The 17,437-nt window shown below is 57.8% G+C and overlaps 4 protein-coding genes across 4 annotated transcripts; all 4 read right to left on the reverse strand.

The window, feature by feature from the left end:
- Nucleotides 1-25: 25 nt before the first annotated feature.
- ENH_00061030 (CDC73-domain-containing protein, related) lies at nt 26-3,154 on the reverse strand (the record flags this gene model as incomplete). The annotated part of the gene is made up of 5 exons (XM_013577136.1): nt 26-166; nt 401-464; nt 1,133-1,355; nt 1,735-1,917; nt 2,044-3,154. The coding sequence occupies 5 exons, from the start codon at nt 3,152-3,154 to the stop codon at nt 26-28; spliced, it is 1,722 nt and encodes a 573-aa protein (XP_013432590.1).
- A 1,182-nt stretch (nt 3,155-4,336) lies between these two features.
- On the reverse strand, nt 4,337-5,221 carry ENH_00061040 (hypothetical protein; the record flags this gene model as incomplete). Its single annotated transcript, XM_013577137.1, has 1 exon — nt 4,337-5,221. One exon carries the CDS (start codon nt 5,219-5,221, stop codon nt 4,337-4,339), a length of 885 nt encoding a protein of 294 aa, XP_013432591.1.
- Nucleotides 5,222-5,430: 209 nt separating this feature from the next.
- Nucleotides 5,431-6,315, reverse strand: ENH_00061050 (transport protein particle component Bet3 domain-containing protein, putative; the record flags this gene model as incomplete). Its single annotated transcript, XM_013577138.1, has 1 exon — nt 5,431-6,315. One exon carries the CDS (start codon nt 6,313-6,315, stop codon nt 5,431-5,433), a length of 885 nt encoding a protein of 294 aa, XP_013432592.1.
- A 1,897-nt stretch (nt 6,316-8,212) lies between these two features.
- ENH_00061060 (hypothetical protein, conserved) lies at nt 8,213-15,266 on the reverse strand (the record flags this gene model as incomplete). Its single annotated transcript, XM_013577139.1, has 15 exons — nt 8,213-8,325; nt 8,705-9,124; nt 9,391-9,473; nt 9,855-10,219; nt 10,425-10,549; nt 10,748-10,848; nt 11,260-11,533; nt 11,900-12,003; nt 12,207-12,312; nt 12,718-13,019; nt 13,171-13,241; nt 13,609-13,665; nt 13,833-14,031; nt 14,322-14,681; nt 15,247-15,266. The coding sequence occupies 15 exons, from the start codon at nt 15,264-15,266 to the stop codon at nt 8,213-8,215; spliced, it is 2,700 nt and encodes an 899-aa protein (XP_013432593.1).
- Nucleotides 15,267-17,437: the final 2,171 nt, after the last annotated feature.

Below are 17,437 nucleotides of genomic sequence, written 5' to 3' on the forward strand. Positions count from 1 at the left end.
TTCTTGCTGCTGCACCTGCGCCTGATCAACTGCCTGAGACGCATATCTTCTTGCTGCTGCTGATTTGTAACTGCCGCGGGGACAAAAGGAAATCCTCAAGAAACCGCCAGTAGTCATTTGCTGCTGCTGCGTCGTTGTAACGATGGCTGCGGGAGAGACGAAACACCTGCAGCAGCAGCAGCGGCAGCACACGTGCCAACAGCAGCAAGTGAGAGCAACATCTCTACAGAGAACTCTTCACGGCCGCAGCAGCAGCAAGAGTCAAAAAAGGCTGCAGCAGCAGCAACAAAGCCGCCGGAAGGACTGGCTGCTACGGACAACGCCTGTCCTAGCACTGGGAACAGCAGCGGAAGCCACAACAACACCAGAAACAGCAGCAGCAGCAGCAACGAAAGCGTACTCGAACATTCCACTGGAGGACCTCTGGTGGAATGGCATCTTCGTCGTAAGCAAACAAAGCTCCTCTGCGGCAGCAAACGCGCAGCAGCAACGCACGCGGTGCAGCAGCAGCAGCAGCAAAAGCAGCAGGAACACAAACGGCAGCAGCGAAGAAAGCAGTAGTAAAAATAGCAGCAACAGCTCTTCGGAAGGCTCTTCGGTACAGATGAGGTGGCAACAACAGCCGTGCAAGCCGCAGGCTGCAGGCAGCAACTGCTGCAGCAGCAGCAGCAAAGCCCGAGCACATGCAGCAGGCGGCGGAACAACAGCAGCGTCAGCAAGGGCCGCAGCAAATGCCCGAGCCCGTGTGCAGCAAAGAAGCAAACAACACTAGCAGCAACACTAGCTAGCCTGCAAGGCTGCAACAGCTCATCCCAGCGCCCCAACGGCCACTCAGCAGTAGTAGTAGCAGCAGCAGCAGCTAACCCGCAGGACACGAAATGGGCAGCAGCAACAGCAGCAAACATGTACAAGTGGAAACGCTCAGTCAAACCCCAAAAGGGACAGCCATTAGCAGCAGCAGCAGCAGACCTGTAGGACTGGAACAGCTCGACCCAGCCCCTGAAGGGCCAGCCATAGCAGCAACAGCAGCAGCAGCAGCAGCAGACCTGTAGGACTGGAACAGCTCGACCCAGCCCCTGACAGGCCAGCCATAGCAGCAGCAGCAGCAGCAGCAGCAGCAGCAGCAGCAGACCTGTAGGACTGGAACAGCTCGACCCAGCCCCTGAAGGGCCAGCCATTGAATTGCCATTTGGTTTTCTCTGCGCTGCCGCCGCCCAAAAAGACGCCCACAACTGATGCCCAGTCTTGTGGGGTGAACTTTGGGGTGTACGTACACTCCATGGCCTTGAAGGTGTACTCGCGGTTGCGGATGCGCCGCCGAATCGAAAGGCCTTCCGCAGGGGCTGGAGCGCCGGCTGCAGCAGCAGCAGCAGCAGCAGAAGCAGCAGCAGACGCACGCACACGCAGCAACGCAGGAGCTCCAGCAGCAGCCGCAGCAGCAGCAAACGGCGCGCAGCAGCCCACAAACAAGAAGGCGCTGCTCTGCAGCAAGTCTAGTTAACAAACACCGGCGCACCGAGGCAAGCAGCAGCAGCAGCAGCAGCAGCAGCAGCATCAGCAGCAGCAGAAGCAAAGCTCCAGCAGCGAGCGCATAAAGCTGCACAACCAGCAACAGCAGCAGCACGAGCAGCAGTGGCAGCAAGAGCAGCAAGGGCAACAGCAACCCTAGCAGCAGGGGAACCGCCAACCGCAGCACGCCCAGCAGCAGCAGCAGCAGCAGCGGCAGCAGCAGACCTGCTGCTGCTTCTCTGTGGGCCTGTCTGGGGTCAACAAATGCCCCTCCCTCCAAGAAAGCCTTGGCATTGTCTTTCGTCAGCAAACAGCCAGAACCTGCTGCTGCTAAGGAGGGCAGCAGCAGCAGCGGCCGCCGCTTCAGGTGTACGCACACCTCATCAAGCACGCAGAAGCGCGGCGTTGCTGCAGCAGCAGCAGCAGCAGCAGCAGCGACAGGCAAGCCAGCGAGCTTCGTGAGCAGTCGCAACAGAGAAAGCAGCAGCAGCAGCAGCAACAGCAGCAGCGGCAGCAGCAGCAGCTGCGACTTACATGGTGGGGCTCTGGGCGCCCCCATGAGCGCCGTTGGCCCGGGTTTTCTTTGCTGCTGCGGCCTCGCGGCCGTCGCTGCTGCTGCTGGCTCCGCCGACGCTGCAGCAGCAGTGCCAGCAGCAGCAGCAGCAGCAGCAGCAGCCTTGTGGGGGGTAAAGGTCTTGAAGCAAAATGCATCGAGGGGCCTCTTGGCCCGCCGGGTTTTTTCAATTGCTGCCAAATCTCCCAAAACTTCAGCAAAGGAGACGCCGCGGATCAGCACAGCAGCAGCACGCGGGTGCAGCGGCCGCTGCAGCCGCAGCAGACTCACGCTGCTGCTGCTGCTGCTGCTGCTGCTGCTGCTGCTGGAGCTGGTGGAGGAGGAGTCTGCCGCTGCAGCTTCGTCCTCGAGGGCGCCCCACAGCGGCAGGTCTGGCTCTCCCTCGAACCACTGGGGCAGCGGCCAGTGGCACTTGATTTGCTGCGCTGCAGCAGCAGCAGCAGCAGCAGCAGCCTGGGCGCCCTGGGCCTCGTCTTCTCCAGGGACCCGCACCGGCAGCAGCGGGTCAACAGCAAAGACTTCCTGCTTGCGCGCAGCGAGGAGCGCTGCTGCTTCTGCTGCAGCAGTTTCCTGGGCGCTGGCAGCAGCAGCAGCAGCGGAGGGCGGGTGGGCGCCGGGGCGCGCAGCAGCAGCAGCAGCAGCAGCAGCAGCGTCTGCTGCAGCAGCAGCACGCGGCAAAGGCGCAGCTATTGCACTCTGGATCTTCGCCCGCTCCAACACGTTTATGTACTTGTGGCCCTTCTCTGTTATCGCCACATAGTTGTAAGAGTCCTTCGGAGTCGACAGCAGCAGCCACAAGTCCGCAACAGTGTAGGCCTCTCGCTTGCGGCTCTCCAGCCCCGAAGCTGCTGCTGCACTGATGTAGCAGTTGCGCTGCAGCAGCACCAGCCGCTCCTCGCCCCCCACTTGCTGCAGCTCGCAGCCCCCGGGGCCGTCTTCGTACGCCGCCCGCAGAAACGCCAGCGGATTCACAAAGTGCCGCCCGCCGCTGCTGCTGCTGCTGCTGCTGCTGCTGCTGCTGCTGCTGCTGCTTGCGCCGACGCTGCCCGCAGCAGCGGGCGCGGGGAACATTGTGGGCGGAACGCGGGCGACGGGGCTGCCGCCGCCAACTGGGCGCTGCTGCCGCTGCTGCCTCCTGCTGCTGTTCTTGCTGCTGCTGCTGCTGCTGCTGCTGCCGCTGCAGCAGACTCACACCCAATCGCCAGGGCCCCCGGAGTGGCCCTTCGAAGAGAGCCGCCTACTGACTCAGAAGTCCTAAAAACTAAAATAAATATTTGGGATTGAAGAAAAGTCCAAATCCGCAGAAAGAACGCAGCAGCGGCGAACGCCTAACCCGATCCCCCAGCTGCTGCTGCATGCGGGAGGGACGGGGGGCCCCACGCTGCTCTCTGTGGCGTTAGCGTGGAGTGTAATTTAATCTTGAGAGTTATTTTAACACTTTATTCGTCTTTTATCCATTTCCTTTAGCTGCAGGCTGCAGATGAGCGCAGCAGCAGAAGCCAGCTCCGGGCTGAGGGCCCCGAGGCCCCCGACCACCACTGCATGCAGCAAGCAACGCATTGACTTGAAAACGCAAAACAAATAAAAGAAATGATATGAAGATTCAAAACTTGCGTATGCAGCAGTTCACGACATTCTCTGCGACACCAGATCTGTCCATAGACCCCAAACGAAGGCGCAACTGCGCAGCAGTCCCTGTGTCCGCGTTGCATCACCACCGGGTCACTTATAAATACTTACAAATAAATCTACTTTTAAAGTTATTAAAAACATTTACTAAATTTGTCTTATTCCCCTCGCCAGGAAATGAAGAACCCTCACAGCAACACACACCCTCTAACCGGTGCACCGAACTACAGCACTACACTCAGCTGCACACTGAACTATCTTCTGCGTTTCATCTTTGCTGTGCTGCTCTTTAGCTGCAGCAAAGTGTTTGCTTTCAGTCTGCTAAGAAACTGCTGCCAGCAGCAGCTGGCGCGGCTACAGCTTCTGCAGCCGGAGCAGCAGCCGCAGCACTAGCATTAGCTCCAGCTGCAGCAGCAATAGAGGCTTCGGCCGCAGCTGCAACAGCAGTCACAACAGCAGCAGCGGCGGCAGCAGCAGCAGACTTTGCTCCTGCTGCAGCGGCAGCTCTGGCACCCAGCGCAGCCTGCCTGCTCCAGGCGCAGCCAGCGCTGCCGCCGCCGCAGAGCAACTGCAGCAGAGCAGCAGCAGCAAGCAGCAGCAGCAGCAGCAGCAGCAGCAGCGCTGCTACAGCTCCTCCAGCTGCAGGCCCTGCAGCACTGTCTGCCGGATTGCTGGAGTGGTGAGAGCAGCAAAAACTCTCTCTTTGTCATTTAGCTGCTTCGCAATTGCTGCGCTGCTCTCGTGGCCGCAGACCCGCACCCACAGGGACACTCGAGCAGCAGCAAAGTCCAGGGGGCCCCACGCGTTCATTGCTGCTGCTGCTGTTGCTGTTGTTGCTGCTGCTGCCGGCCCTGCTGCTGCTGCTGCTTCGCCTGCTGCTGCTGCTGCTGCTTCGCCTGCTGCTGCTGCTGCTGCTGCTGCTGCTCCGAAGCTGTCGTAGCCCCCGTTCAGGGCAAGAGCTGCTGCATCTGCTGCAGCAAAGTCCAGGGCCAGCCGCGCCCTCACCAGAAGGCCCAGAACAGCAGCAAAGGCGCAGCGCGGGCTCGTGGGGTGTACAGACACCACAATGCAGCAGCAGCGGCACTCCGGCGTGCACCCCTGCACCGCCCCCTCCCTGCTGCTGCTGCCGCTGCTGCTGCCGCTGCTGCTGCTGCCGCTGCTGCTGCTGACCTCACTGCTGCTGATGGCCGTCCAGCTGTTGTTGCTGTCGCTGCAGCAGCCGTCGGCGGAGCTGCTGCAGCGGCTGCAGCAGTTGACGCAGTCCTCCTCTGCCCACGGGTCCGTGTACCCGCCGCCGCTGCCGCCGCCGCTGCTGCTGCTGCTGCTGCTGCTGCTGCTGCTGCTGCTGCTGTGGATGCGGCAAGTGCCCGTACACCGCACCACTATCAACTCCGGCAGCACCACCTGCAGCTCCTCCAAAGTCTCTGCGGGGAATTCTGGGTCTTGCAAATCCCGCACGGAGTCGAAGACCTCAGCAGCCATGGCCACGCAGCGCCCGCAGCGCGCCATCCTGCTGCTGCTGCTGCTGCTGCTTCTGCTGCTGCTAAATTGCTGCTCCTGCTGCTGCTCCTGCTGCTTCTGCTGCTGCTACTTTCACTGCCCCTCCACCGCCCCAGCCACAGCTGCTGCTGCTGCTGCTGCTGCTGCTGCTACTTTCACTGCCCCTCCACTGCCCCAGCCACAGCTGCTGCTGCTGCTGCTGCTTGCTGCTGCTGCTGCTACGAAGAAATGCGTATCTGGAAGGCGCAGCTGGGGGGCTTGGGGACTTCGGCTGTGACAGTGCACTCGAGGCCCAGGGCTGCGAGGGCCCCCCGAATGGCCCCACAGACGAAGGCCACGTGGAGTTGGGGCTGCGTAGCAGCAGCTCTGCGGAGTTCGTCTTCGTGCTGCTGCAGCAGCAGCGCCTCGGGGGCGCTGCCGGGGGCCGCAGCCGCTGCTGCTGCTGCTGCTGCTGCTGCTGCTGCTGCGGGCGGCGGCAGCGGGTGCACGCGGCGCAGCCAAGGCAGGCTCGCGTCGTGCACCACGTAGCCCCCCCGCCTGTTGGTCTGCAGCCTGTCAGCTTGTTTTTGAAACAAAAAGTGCCAAAGATCTTTGCAGACAAATTTGACGCACTCGCGCTGCTCGGGCATGCGGCAGCACTTGAGAGTGAGGCGCTCGGCGACGCGGCTGCCCACGCGGTAGCCGCTGCTCTGCAGCAGCGGCAGCGCCGCTGCTGCTGCTGCTGCTGCTGCTGCTGCGCCGGAGGCGCAGGTGGCGGAAGAGGGACGGCCGCGGGCTGACGCTGCTTCCGCTGGCCCGTCGGAGGCCCTGTACACCGGGCTGCAGCGCCGCAAAGTGTACAGCAGCAGCTCTTGGTGCAGCAGCGCCACGCCGGTGCTGCTCACTTCGTGCGTCTGCGGCGGAGCCACCACTGCAGCAGCAAGCGACGCAGAACTCGGCGAAGCCAGCGGCGTCGGCAGCGGAAACTGCTGCGGCTGCTGCTGCAGTTGCTGCTGCTGCAGCTGCTGCGGCTGCGGACGTGCAGCGCGGCCCTCCTTTTCAGCAGCTGCGTGCGCGCTAGACGGAGAAGACTGAGGCGTTGCTGCTGCTGCTGCGCCGTCCATCTTAAGCCCCCACGCTTCGCGAGAGGCAGTTAAAAGGCTCTCTCTGAGGTTTTGGGGCTCCACAATTCAGTAGAAATGGCCCAGCGCCGTCGCGCTCGGCCGCAGAGCCGTCTCGTTCAGCTTCCACGCTGCAGGCGTTCAGTTCCGGGTGGGCGGCGGTCGGCGGCGGCTGCATGCGGCCCTTTCTCAAAGAAAGAGGCAAAATGTCAAAACAAATTGCGCTTCTTTACGAAATCCCAACAGGACCTTCAGCGGGGGGCCCCAAAAAATACGCTATGTGGCCGGGGGGGCCCCGCGCTCATCGGCTGCAAGGGGAAGCTGCGGCGCTGATCTCGCGGCAAATGGTCACGGAACACGTCGTATAGCAAAGAACATGAAGAAAGATTATCTAAATAAACTCTAATTGAGTCACACCACGCCAGAGACAGCTGCTTTCAGCAAGGAAGGCAGCCGTCGGCAGACCCGAACGCTTGCCCACCGCCCACGGCGGGTCTTGACTCGAATTTTACACTGGAGGATTCCGTTTTATGCCAGCGTAAATAAATAAGTGCATATAAAATGCAAACTGTGGATAGGCAGACGCGGCTGCGCCGGAAACGACACCTGCAAAGATATTCAACGTTTTACCTAGTACACCTGCAGCGCTGTGTCTAAGTGCCTGTAGAGCAGCAGCAACAGCAACCCCGGCATTCTGCGCTTCTCCTGTTATGGCGGTTAAAGAGCCCTTGAGTCTTCAACAGGAAGGGCACCGCAACTTCCCCAGCAGCAGCAGCAGCAGCAACAACAGTACCAGCAACAGCAGCATCTGTGCATGCATACACATGCAGCTCTGTCTTTGAGATGGAAGGACAGTTAAGCGGCACAAAGTGTAGCTGCCGCTTTGTGCGTGCCTCTCAGCGCACTAGAGTCTAGACTGGACTGTTGCTGCTGCTGCTGCAGTAGCTGCTGCTGTGCCCACTGGGTCCAGTGGTCACGGCGAAATAATAAGCAGCTGCTCCCTAATAGCCCTTCTCCAGCCGCAGCTTTTTCTCGTGGCTCTTTTGCCTCGAAACACAGCCAAGAGGCTCGCCAGGGTATTTCCTTTTGGCCGCAGGTCCCTCTAGAGTTTGCTTCCAAAGATTCTCAAAATAGCCTTTCTAGCTAAACAACTGAAGGCCAAACAGTCAGTGAAGTTTTGTTCTATAGAGATGCTACAGAAGCTTTCAGGCTGCGTAAAGAGAGAAGCTGCGATTCCCCCAATCGCCACCACAATCATCTCCCCCACTGCAGCTGGAAGCGGCAACAGCAGCAGCAGCAGCAGCAGCAGCTGCTGCTGCTTACGAAGTGTGCCGCAGCAGCAGCTGCTGCTGCTGCAAATGCAGCTGCTGCTGCAGCCAGCCACCCACTCACGGGGTCCTCTCACTTCTGTGCCGTGGCAGCAGCACAGGTTCCAGCTGGCAGCAGCTGCAGCAGGAAACGCATCTTGTCTTCGTCGGAGTTCAAGTTAAGCCAGTGCTGCTGGTGAATCAGCAGCACAGAAAAACCCATTCCAGCAAGAAGTTCATGCCGCCTGCAGCGCCCAAGCAGCTTACGCAGCACCCCAGCTGCAGCAGCGGCTGCACACAGTCTTATCTTACAGACAGTCCTACGTATATAAATATGTATAAATATATGGATATACATAAACGTAATATATATATAGATATACCAAATAAGTGGAAGTGCTTGAGATCTATGAGCAGCCCCCACTGTACATATATAACATACATACATATATATAATATACATAGGAAAAAATATACTTAAGAAGTGCATATATTTTACGTATCAATATATATATATATAATATGCATCATGTTTAGGAATAATATATATATATCAACATAAGTAAAAGGCTAAATATTTCGGGGCGGCACTCCTACAGCTTGCTGGTGGCTGTGGGCGTGTGGGTGTTGGCGTAGAGCTGGTAAGAAGGCACTCCTTCAATCACAAGTCTTTTCGAAGGCAAGTAGCAGTCTGTTTTGAATGGCCCTGCAGCAATTGTCGCCAATAAAAATAAAGGACAATAAAACAATAATGACAATTAGAAAGAAAAGGAATCAAACAAGAACGACGGAGAGCCGAAATTAGTGCAGAGAATAATGAAAGATACATTCAGGAGAGGCTGCGAAGAGGAACGGCTTCCTCAGCGGAAGCAGCTGCAGCAGCAACTGCAGCACGAAAATAGCAGCAGCGGCAGCTACAAGAGGAGTAGCCCTTGTCGCAGAAGCAGCTGTAGCGGCAAAACAACAGCAGTAGCAGCGCCAAGAGGAGCGGTCTCACAGCAGATGCAGCTGCAGCAGCAGCAGCAGCAGAAAAGCAGCAGCAGAAACAGCTCCAGCAGCAGCACTCAGGCAGCGATGACGCTCACCGGCCACAGCGGAGTTGAAATGGCTCACTTCCATTAAGTTCAGAACCCTACTAATGTCTGCATGCAGCGCACTGCTGAAAGCAGCGGGGGGCCCCTCGTGGGGCCCCGCAGCAGCGCCGGCCGTCGCAGCAGCAACCTCAACTTTGCTGCAGCCCAGCTCTGCTTCGCCGCCACTGCTCGAGGGGCCAGGGGCCCCTGCGGGGGCCCCCGAGCCGCTGGGAGGGCCCCTCTCCCCAGGGGTAAAGAAGGCATCTGCCTCGATTTTGCTTCGGAAGGCAGCTTTGTGGGGAGTGGGGCCAGAGCCGGGCCCTTCATCCGGCGCGTCTCGGGGTGTACATACACCCCAAGAGGGCACCTCAGCTGCTGCAAAATCGTCCACACCCTCTGCCTCTTCTTCGGTGTCGCTGCAGTCGCTAAACGCTGCGAACAAACACAGAAACGCCAGCCCTGCAAATCCTCAACCTGGGGCTCTCGGCCTAAACTCTAAACCCTAAACGCGAAACCCGAAACCCCAAGCCCTGCATCCTGCGCTCTGCACCAGGTCGCAGCCCTGACAGCCATGCTACACAAGCCACAGCTAAAAGGCTACAGAAGAGCCACAGGACCCAATTCCTAGACCCTTAACTCTAAGCACTAAACCCTAAACCCTAAACCCTCAGCAGGCATCCGTGTGCGCGCAAACGCACTGGCGGTGCTGGCGTTGCGGATGACCTCTAAAAAGTACTGGGTTTCGATATCAAGCTGCTCGTACACCTCGGGCTTCTGTATTCTGCAGCAGCAGCAGAGGGCGCAGCAGCAGCAGCACAGCAAAAGCTATGGCGCGAAAGCAGCCACGCCATGTTTTACACGACGTTACTGCCGCGCGAGCATCATAGCAGCAGCACGACGACCTCGCTAGCAGCAAATACTTCTGCAGAAGCAGCAGCAACAGCAGCAGCGTTATTAACAAGTGCAACAGCAGCAGCACCAGCAGCACCAACTGCAACGACAGCAGCGGAAGGAAGAACGCCTCCAGCGCCTGCTACAGCAGCTCCCCTGGCTATAACTCTATTAGCAGCGACAACATCAGTAACAGCGACAGCAGCAGTTATAGCAGCGGCAGCATTAGCCGCAACAGCGAAAGCAGCAGCAGCAACAGCAGTAGCAGCACCTGAGATACAGCTCCATGAGCTGCAGGTCCCTGGAGTGCCTCTGCAGCAAATGCTTCTTCTCTTGCTTTGCCGCGCAGTTCAAAAAGTCCACCAGCATTGCAGAAGAAAACAATGAGACCCCCGTGACCCACTTAACAGACCGGCAGTTCGTTGCTGCGCAGGCACCACAGCCACTCACGCACGCCGCTGCTGCTGCTGCTGCTGCCGTCACTGCCGTCAGCGTTACACAAGTCGCTGCTGCTGCTGCTGTTGCTGCAGCAAAAGACGAACCTGTGAACGCGGGAATGCGGCTGGCTAGCGTGAGCCTGAGGGGAGTTACTAAGACGTGGGTCGCGAGGTCCAGTTTGCTCAGAGAGTTCGCCGCCTAGCGCGCAAACCCTAAACCCTAAACCCTAGCCCTTCCGTGCTAAACCCTGGGCCCTGAACCCTGAGACCCCCGCGCTAAACCCTAAACCCTCAAGGCTGAACCCTAAGGACTCGGCCTGCACTGGCGGGTTCCCCGAAAAGGCCTCTGGATACTCTTTCAGCTAAATCCTATGTGTATTTTTCACTTTCAGTGTCTACTTTACTTTTATCAAAAAGTTGTTCCGCAGAACAGCCCAAGAAAGCAGCATCTCCTGCAGCCCGAGGAGGCAAATGCGGTGCCGCAGACGCAATCGTGCCAGGGCCTGCAGGTAACCCAAAACCCCAAACCCTAAACCCTAAACCCTAAACCCTAAACCCTAAACCCCAAAATTCCCACTGAAAGCTCTAAGCTCTCAGCTCTTGGCAATGCAGCACTGCATAGAGAGAAATGGCAGATTTCAGCAAGGCAGGGAAAAGCGAACAAGAACAGCAGCGCCGGCAAAAACGGCGCATGTGCATCAGCAGCAGCACAACAGTAGCAGCAGACGCAGCACAGCAGCAGCAGCAGTAGCAGCTCCAGCGGTACTTGCCTGGAACAGGTGAACATAATTCTCGGGGCGCATTTCTGCCTGCCTCTTTGTGATAGCCCTGCACGCCTCCAGCACACTCTTTGTCTTTCTCTGCTGCAGTTGCTCGAATCCCTGCTGCTGCTACTGCTGTTGCTGCTGTTGCTGCTGCTATTGCACTGAAGCTAGCAACCATAACAGCTATTGCCTACATTGCCTCCGCCTAGCTCGCGTCTGTACACTTCACTATACGCCTAAAGGGTGCTAGGAAGGAGCCGACGCAGCAGCAGAAGAAGAAACAGCAGCAGCAGCAACAGCAGCAGCCCTTCAGCGAACACCAGGTGCGGCCAAGAGTTCGCCAGAAGTGACAGCCGCATCAGCAGCATAACTTTTTCTGGCTCCGCAGCAGCATCAGCATCAGGAGCAGCAGCAGCAGCAGACCCAGCGTGTAAAGCAGCAGCAGCCTGCGCAGCAGCAGCCCCAGATTGAGCACCTCATGAAGTCCTCCATGTGAGTTTGCTTCAGCGGTAGCTGCACTGCAGCAAAAGCCTGCAGCATTCTGAGGAGTGACCGCGCAGAGGCATTTCGGCTTTCGCGGCAAATGGCAGCAGCTCGGCCCTCAAGAGCTTCCCACACGTCCAAGTCAAACGCCCCACCTGCAGCAGCAGCAGCAGCAGCAATAGCAGCCTTTGCAGCAGCCGCAAGAGCAGCAGGAGCAGCAAGACCTCCTGCAGCAGCAGCAAGAGCAGCAGGAGCAATCAGAGCCCCTGCATCGCCTCAACTGACACACGAAAACGAACCCAACGCGCCAGCAACAGCAGCAGCTCCAGCTGCTGCTGCAGTAGTAGCAGCTGGAGCGGCGCCTATTCCTATTGGCATTCCTTTCTCGCTGCATTGCTGCCTCTGCTTCAGCATTTTATCATTCCCTGTGGCTCTCTAGATCTGCTGCTGCGGAGCCCTATGTTTAATATATCTAGAAAAAGCCTCCGGTGGCAGCAAAGAAAGGAGAAAGCCTCTCTATGCCTTGGGGCTTCCTTTGAATCCCCCGAATTCTAACGCTGCTGCTGCAGCACAGGTGACCACTGGTCTGCTGCTGCGCACCGGTGGTCACCGCGGCCAGACCGAAGCCTCACCCATTCGAATTCGCCGCGCTTCCCGCATAAGAACAAACTTGAGGTCTCGCGCCCCCAGCGCTGCAGCCGTGAGAGCAGTGGGGGGCTCGTGGCGCCCGGAGTACCTGCGTAACAAACCCTAAACCCTAAACCCTAAACCCTGAAGTCCAAGCGTCGCCCGCCAGCTCTCAGCTCTTCTGCCGCCCCGCAGCGCCGAGCCTTTGGCCTTCGACCCTAGACCATTGAAATTAATCCCCCAATCAGGGTTATTTTCGCATTTGAATTTAAAACCCTAAACCCTAATCCGTGGCTGTTGAGAAAGGCTCACCAGTACTCCTTGGGCGGGATGTACCGCTTTCTGCGTGCCGTGGCTTGCTGCAGCAGCTGCTGCTTTTGCTGCTGTTGCTGTAGCTGCTGCAGCTCATGGAGCTTCCCTGCGGAAAACACAGCTCAGAATTCTCCCAGGTTTTCGCGGCCACGAAGCATAGTGTTATAGTGCTAGTGCACTGCTGTCGCTGCTGCTGGTGCTTTTGCTGCTGCAGGCGTTGCTGCTGTTGCTGCTGTGCCGCTGCAGGCCCAGAATTACTACAGCAGATTTTGCAGCTACTGCAGCAGCAGACAGTATCATTTACAGCAGAAGGCCGGCACTGGTGATCCAGCACTAGCCTTGGCAGCAGCAGCAGCAGCACCGCCGCAACCGCCAACCACATCTGCTGCAGCAGCGCTTGCTGTGTGAGCAGTTGTGAAAGCCCCAGCAACAGCAGCAGCAGCAGCAGCTGCGGTCACCCCTCCGATGGCCGCAGGAGCAGCCCAGACTCTAGCAGCAGGCTCAGTCTCACGCGCCCCAGATGCAGCAGTAGCAGCGGCAGCACCAGTAGCCGCAGCAGCAGCTGCCCCAGCAGCAGCAACAGCAGCAGCAACAGCAGCACCAACCGCCGCAGCAGCAGCTGCCCCAGCAACAGCAACACCATCAGCCGCCCCAGCAGCAGCAGCAGCAGCAGCAGCAGCAGGCTGCTGCTGACCATCCAGAGCTCTGTCTCTGTCTCTGAAGAATCGCCTGTAGTAGTCTCGCTCCGTCGCCTTATAAACCCCCAACACCCCAAAGCTTTTGGGGGCGGCCGCAGTTGCTGGGCTCATTTGCCTGCAGCGCCAGCAGCAGCGGAGAATAGGGGCAATAGAAGGGGAATTTTAAATTAAAATTACTTTATTTAATTTAAAAATATAAAATAAAAAGGTTTTGGCAATTCAAATTCAAAGATCAGCAGCAAATGGAAACAGCTGCAGCCACTCACTCCAGGTCTTCCCTCTTCAATGACGGAACCGCCTCCGCCAGAGGCAGCAGCGGCGCTTCTCTCCACTGGTGCTGCGGGCCGCACAGCAGCAGCAGCAGCAGCAACAACAGCAGCAACAGCAGCAACAAAAGCAGCAGCAGAATTAGGCATGGGCAAAGAAGCAGGAACAGCAGCAGCAAGAGCTTTGGTGGCACAGAAGGTGCAAATGCTTTATGCCCCCTGGTCCGCAATCCTGCAGCCGTCCGCGCTGCGGCTGCTGCTGCTGTTGTTTTTGCTGCTGCTACTGTTGCCGCTGCTGCTGCTGCTGCTGTTGCTGACGCGGCTGCAGCGTGCGTTCAGTTACTGGCTCCAATATCTAAATAGAACGCCAACGCTATTCATGCACTTTAGGACTTAGGGTTTAGGGTTTAGGGTTTAGGGTTGAAATTTGCTTCTTACGGGGCTTCCCTCCTCAGACTCTTCTGAGTGCTGTGCGTGCTTCCTCTCCAGTGCATACTGCAGCAGCAGCAGCAGCAGCAGCAGCAGAACCAGCAGCAGCAGGGGTGCTTCGCACGGCGTGGGAGAGTATAATGCTCGTTTTAGCGGGCATCTCTTCTGGGCCCAGACACATAGAGTTTAGGGTTTAGGGTTTAGGGTTTAGGGTTTAGGGTTTGGGGGCTGACCTCATGGGGCTTTTTATGTCTCTCCAAAAAGCGCATTTCTGAAACCGAAGCCTCCGGGGGCCCCCCAGGACCCTCCAAGTCCAGCAGCTTGTGGGGCCCCCCAGCTGCTGCTGGGGGCCCCCAGTCCCCAGGGGGCCCCCCCGGCCTAAGCCGGGGGTTCTTGGGGCCTGCTGCATCTCCTTCTTCCCTCAGATAGCGTCTGGCAGCAAACGCAAACCCTAAACCCTAAACCCTAAACCCTAAATCCTAAGCCTAGTCACGAGGACTAAGCCCTGCACTGCAAATCCTAAACACTAAACCCTAAACCCTAGGTCATCCGCATGCAGCACTAGCATTACTGAGAACAAATAGCGGAGGCCAAGCCTTTGGCGTTTAGCCCGAAACTCTAAACCCTAAGGCCTAAACCCTAAACCCTAAACACTAAACCCTAGGGTTTAGGGTTTAGGGTTTAGGTCTAGTGCAACAGCTTCCTGGAGCTCACTGGGGGACCTTCGGGGGCTGCCAATTCCGGCGTCTTCTGAGGAGTTCCTTCTGTCTCTTCTTTGCTGCTGCTTTTGCTGCTGAGGCAAACTGGCGCTGCTGCTGCGACAAGTGCAGCGGGGCCGGCTGGGAGGCGGTGCAGAGCCTGTTCGCGCTGCAGCAGCAGCAGCAGGTGTTGCTGCTGCTGCTGCTGCTGATGTAGTGCATTGCGCAGCGCAGTCTAGACGGGACAAAGCGCCGAGAATGCCAGAAAACCAATTCATGATGGGGCGACTGAGGGGGCCCCCAAGGCCCCTGCGGAGCTCGCGCTGCTGCTGCTGCTGCTGCTGCTGCTGCTGCAACCCCTCCGCAGCAACCGCTGCAGCAGCCCTGAAGCAGACGCAGTGGGACACGGCGCAGGTGGTGGGGTTGTGGTGATGCAGAAGCAGCCCGCAGCAAAGCTGCTGCAGTCCCCTGCGAGCTCCTGGGCAGTGCAGCTAGAGCTCCGGGGGGACCTGTGGGCCCTGTGGGTTCCCTGGGGCCCAGGGGGCCCTCATGAGTCCCCAGGGGCCCCGTGGGACCCCCGGGGCCCAGGGGGCCCCCAAGACTGCCCAGGGTCCCTGAGGGCCCTCTGAGGGCCAGGGGGCCCCCAATACGCCCCAGAGGTCCCAGCAGGTGAGTCCCGGGGTGAAAACGCATGTGTTTGCTGCTGAGGATCGGAAAAGGAGCACGGGGCCCCCGGGGGCCTCCGGGTGCCCCAGAACAGCTCCTAATAAGCCCAAACTTGGGCAAAAACAGACATGAAATAAATCCTTTATGTCCTTTTATACACAAAACATGCACGAAGGAAGACACCGCTGCGCCCGCAGCGAGCAGGGGCCCCCCTTCAAGCGGGGCCCCTCTACCCTGTAGGGGCCCCCTGCAGGCAGGGGCCCACTTCTGTCGGGGGACTCACGCACGGCTTTTTCGGTCCATTTTATATCAGAATTTTGTAAATAGAGATCCATAAAAGGAAATTAAAGATCATTTGACTTAATATCTGCCTTGAGTACCTATGCGCAGGCAAATAGTTACTGTCGTAGGCCCCCTGGGCCAGCTATTTCTCCAACGGGAGCTGCTTGATGAATAGATACCTTTGCAAATAAGCGCCCCAAAAGGCTTTTTGTGATGAGGAATTATTATACTATTATCTCAAAAAGCAGAAATGGGCTGCTGATTTAGCAGGAGTGGCGAAGTTGGCTTCGCTGTGTTCCCTTTCAAGTTCGTCCTGGGCCAATCGACGAAGCTTTGCTGTCTGCGGGTGTGCATTATACATGCAAAATATGATGAAAAAATTAGGAAAATAGGTGATTAATTGCAGGATCTGTTGGAGGAATTCTGAACACAAGCAGAGTAGCCTATACAAATGTAGTCTTTGGAATTTGAGCTTTATAAACATGCAAATTCATTGCTAGAGCTAGCCGCAGCTAGCTAGGGCTGGCCGCAGCTAGCTAGAGCTAGCCGCAGCTAGCTGGAGCTAGCCGCAGCTAGCTCTAGCGAGCTGCGGCTAGCTGGGCCTGGCTGCAGCACTCCGTAGCGCGGGAAGTTAGGGCTCATGCAGCGCGGCTGCGGCGAGCGTGAGTGCCTTTATATCTTTAAGCTCGTTAGGGTAGAGCATCCAGGCAAATGAAAAGAAGTGCTGCTGCTGCCCCGGACTTTGCTGTTTCTGCTGCTGCTGCTGCTGCTGCTGCTGCTGCTGCTGCTGCTCACGCTGCTGCTCCTCTGGCTGGTAAGGGTTTCCTAGCGAGCTTCCTCCCTGAGTGGCCTGGGTTCCACAGGGGGCCCCCGGAATGTCCCTTGCGCTGTCTGGCTCCTGGGGACTGCCATTTGGGTGCTGGAGGGGCCCCTTGTTGAGCTGCTCTAGGAGTTCTTGCGGGCTTCTGGGCGTGTCGATTGTGCTGCAGCTGTCTGCTGCTGTGTTGCTGCTGTCTGCTGCTGCACTGCTGCTGTCTGCTGCTGCGCCGCTGCTGTGCACGGGAGAGTCCCCCAACTGTGCCGAGGGCAGAATGCCCAGGGCCTCAAGGGCCCTGAGCTCGCTCCTCGTGAGCAGCGGGGGCCCTGCAGGGGGTTCTGGGGGGGCCCCTGGGGGCCCTGCGGGAACCCCTGGGGGCCCTCCCTGCAGGTTTTGCTGTAGGGGGCTCCCCTGGCAGCTAGGGGGCCCCGCTGCTGCTGCCAAGAAGCCCTCAAGAGCCCCTTGGGGCACGTAAGAGAAGTAGTAAGCTGTCACTGCTACAACTCTTTTTTGGTCGGTTGTAAGAGATTTTCCAAAGAAGCGCAGAGGCCAGAAGTGGCTGCAAAGAGCTTCCACGCTGAGACGCATCTGGGGGGACAGAAAAAGAAAAGGAAAACAAAAATAAATAAAAAAAATAAAGACAAAGGCACCCCACACAGGCAGCAGAGCTGGAGCCAACAGAGGCAGACCTGGAAAGTTAAAAGACTCAGAAGGCAGCTGGAAGGCTTCCTCAGAGACAGAAAATGAGATTAAAAGATAAGAGGAGAAGGCAGAAGAGATAAAAAGGTAAAAGGAAAAGGCAGAAGATAAAAAGTGGTAAATGAGACCAAGAGATGTTAGGATGAGAGAAGGCCAAGTTCAGGACGCAGCATGTACAGAAAGAATAAACAGACTAGGAAACAACTTCAAGTAGCCTCCGCGTCTTCTGTTCATCCACACAACTGCGTAGCTAGCCAGCTAGCCGGCCATCAAACCTAGCTAGCAAATATCTATCTATCTGTTTATCTATCTATCTATCTATCTGTCTAGCTAGCCAGCTATTTATATGGCTAGCTATATAGCTAGTCACATAGCTAGTTAGCTGTGGGAGAGGACAGCAGCACTTTTGAGAACTTGCCTTCGCTTGCCAGCCCTCCATGTACCTGAGGGCGGGGGAGGCCTCGCTGTCGCAGAGCCCCGAGAGCAGCGCAGCTTCATCTTGAATTCCAAAGCGCAGCAGCAGCTGCTGCAGTCTTGTGTCCCACGCCTTCTTGAGCCTTCCCACCTCCCCGCCGAACTCCAGAAGTCGTTCAGGGCGCCACGAGATCAGGTCTAGGTCGAGCTCCAGCTCGGGGGGCCCCTGGTGGGGGGCCCCCCCGAAGTACCCTGGAGGGGC

Source organism: Eimeria necatrix, genomic scaffold, assembly GCF_000499385.1.
Source record: "Eimeria necatrix Houghton genomic scaffold, Enh_scaff52, whole genome shotgun sequence".
In the NCBI taxonomy this organism is placed as follows: Eukaryota; Apicomplexa; class Conoidasida; order Eucoccidiorida; family Eimeriidae; genus Eimeria; species Eimeria necatrix.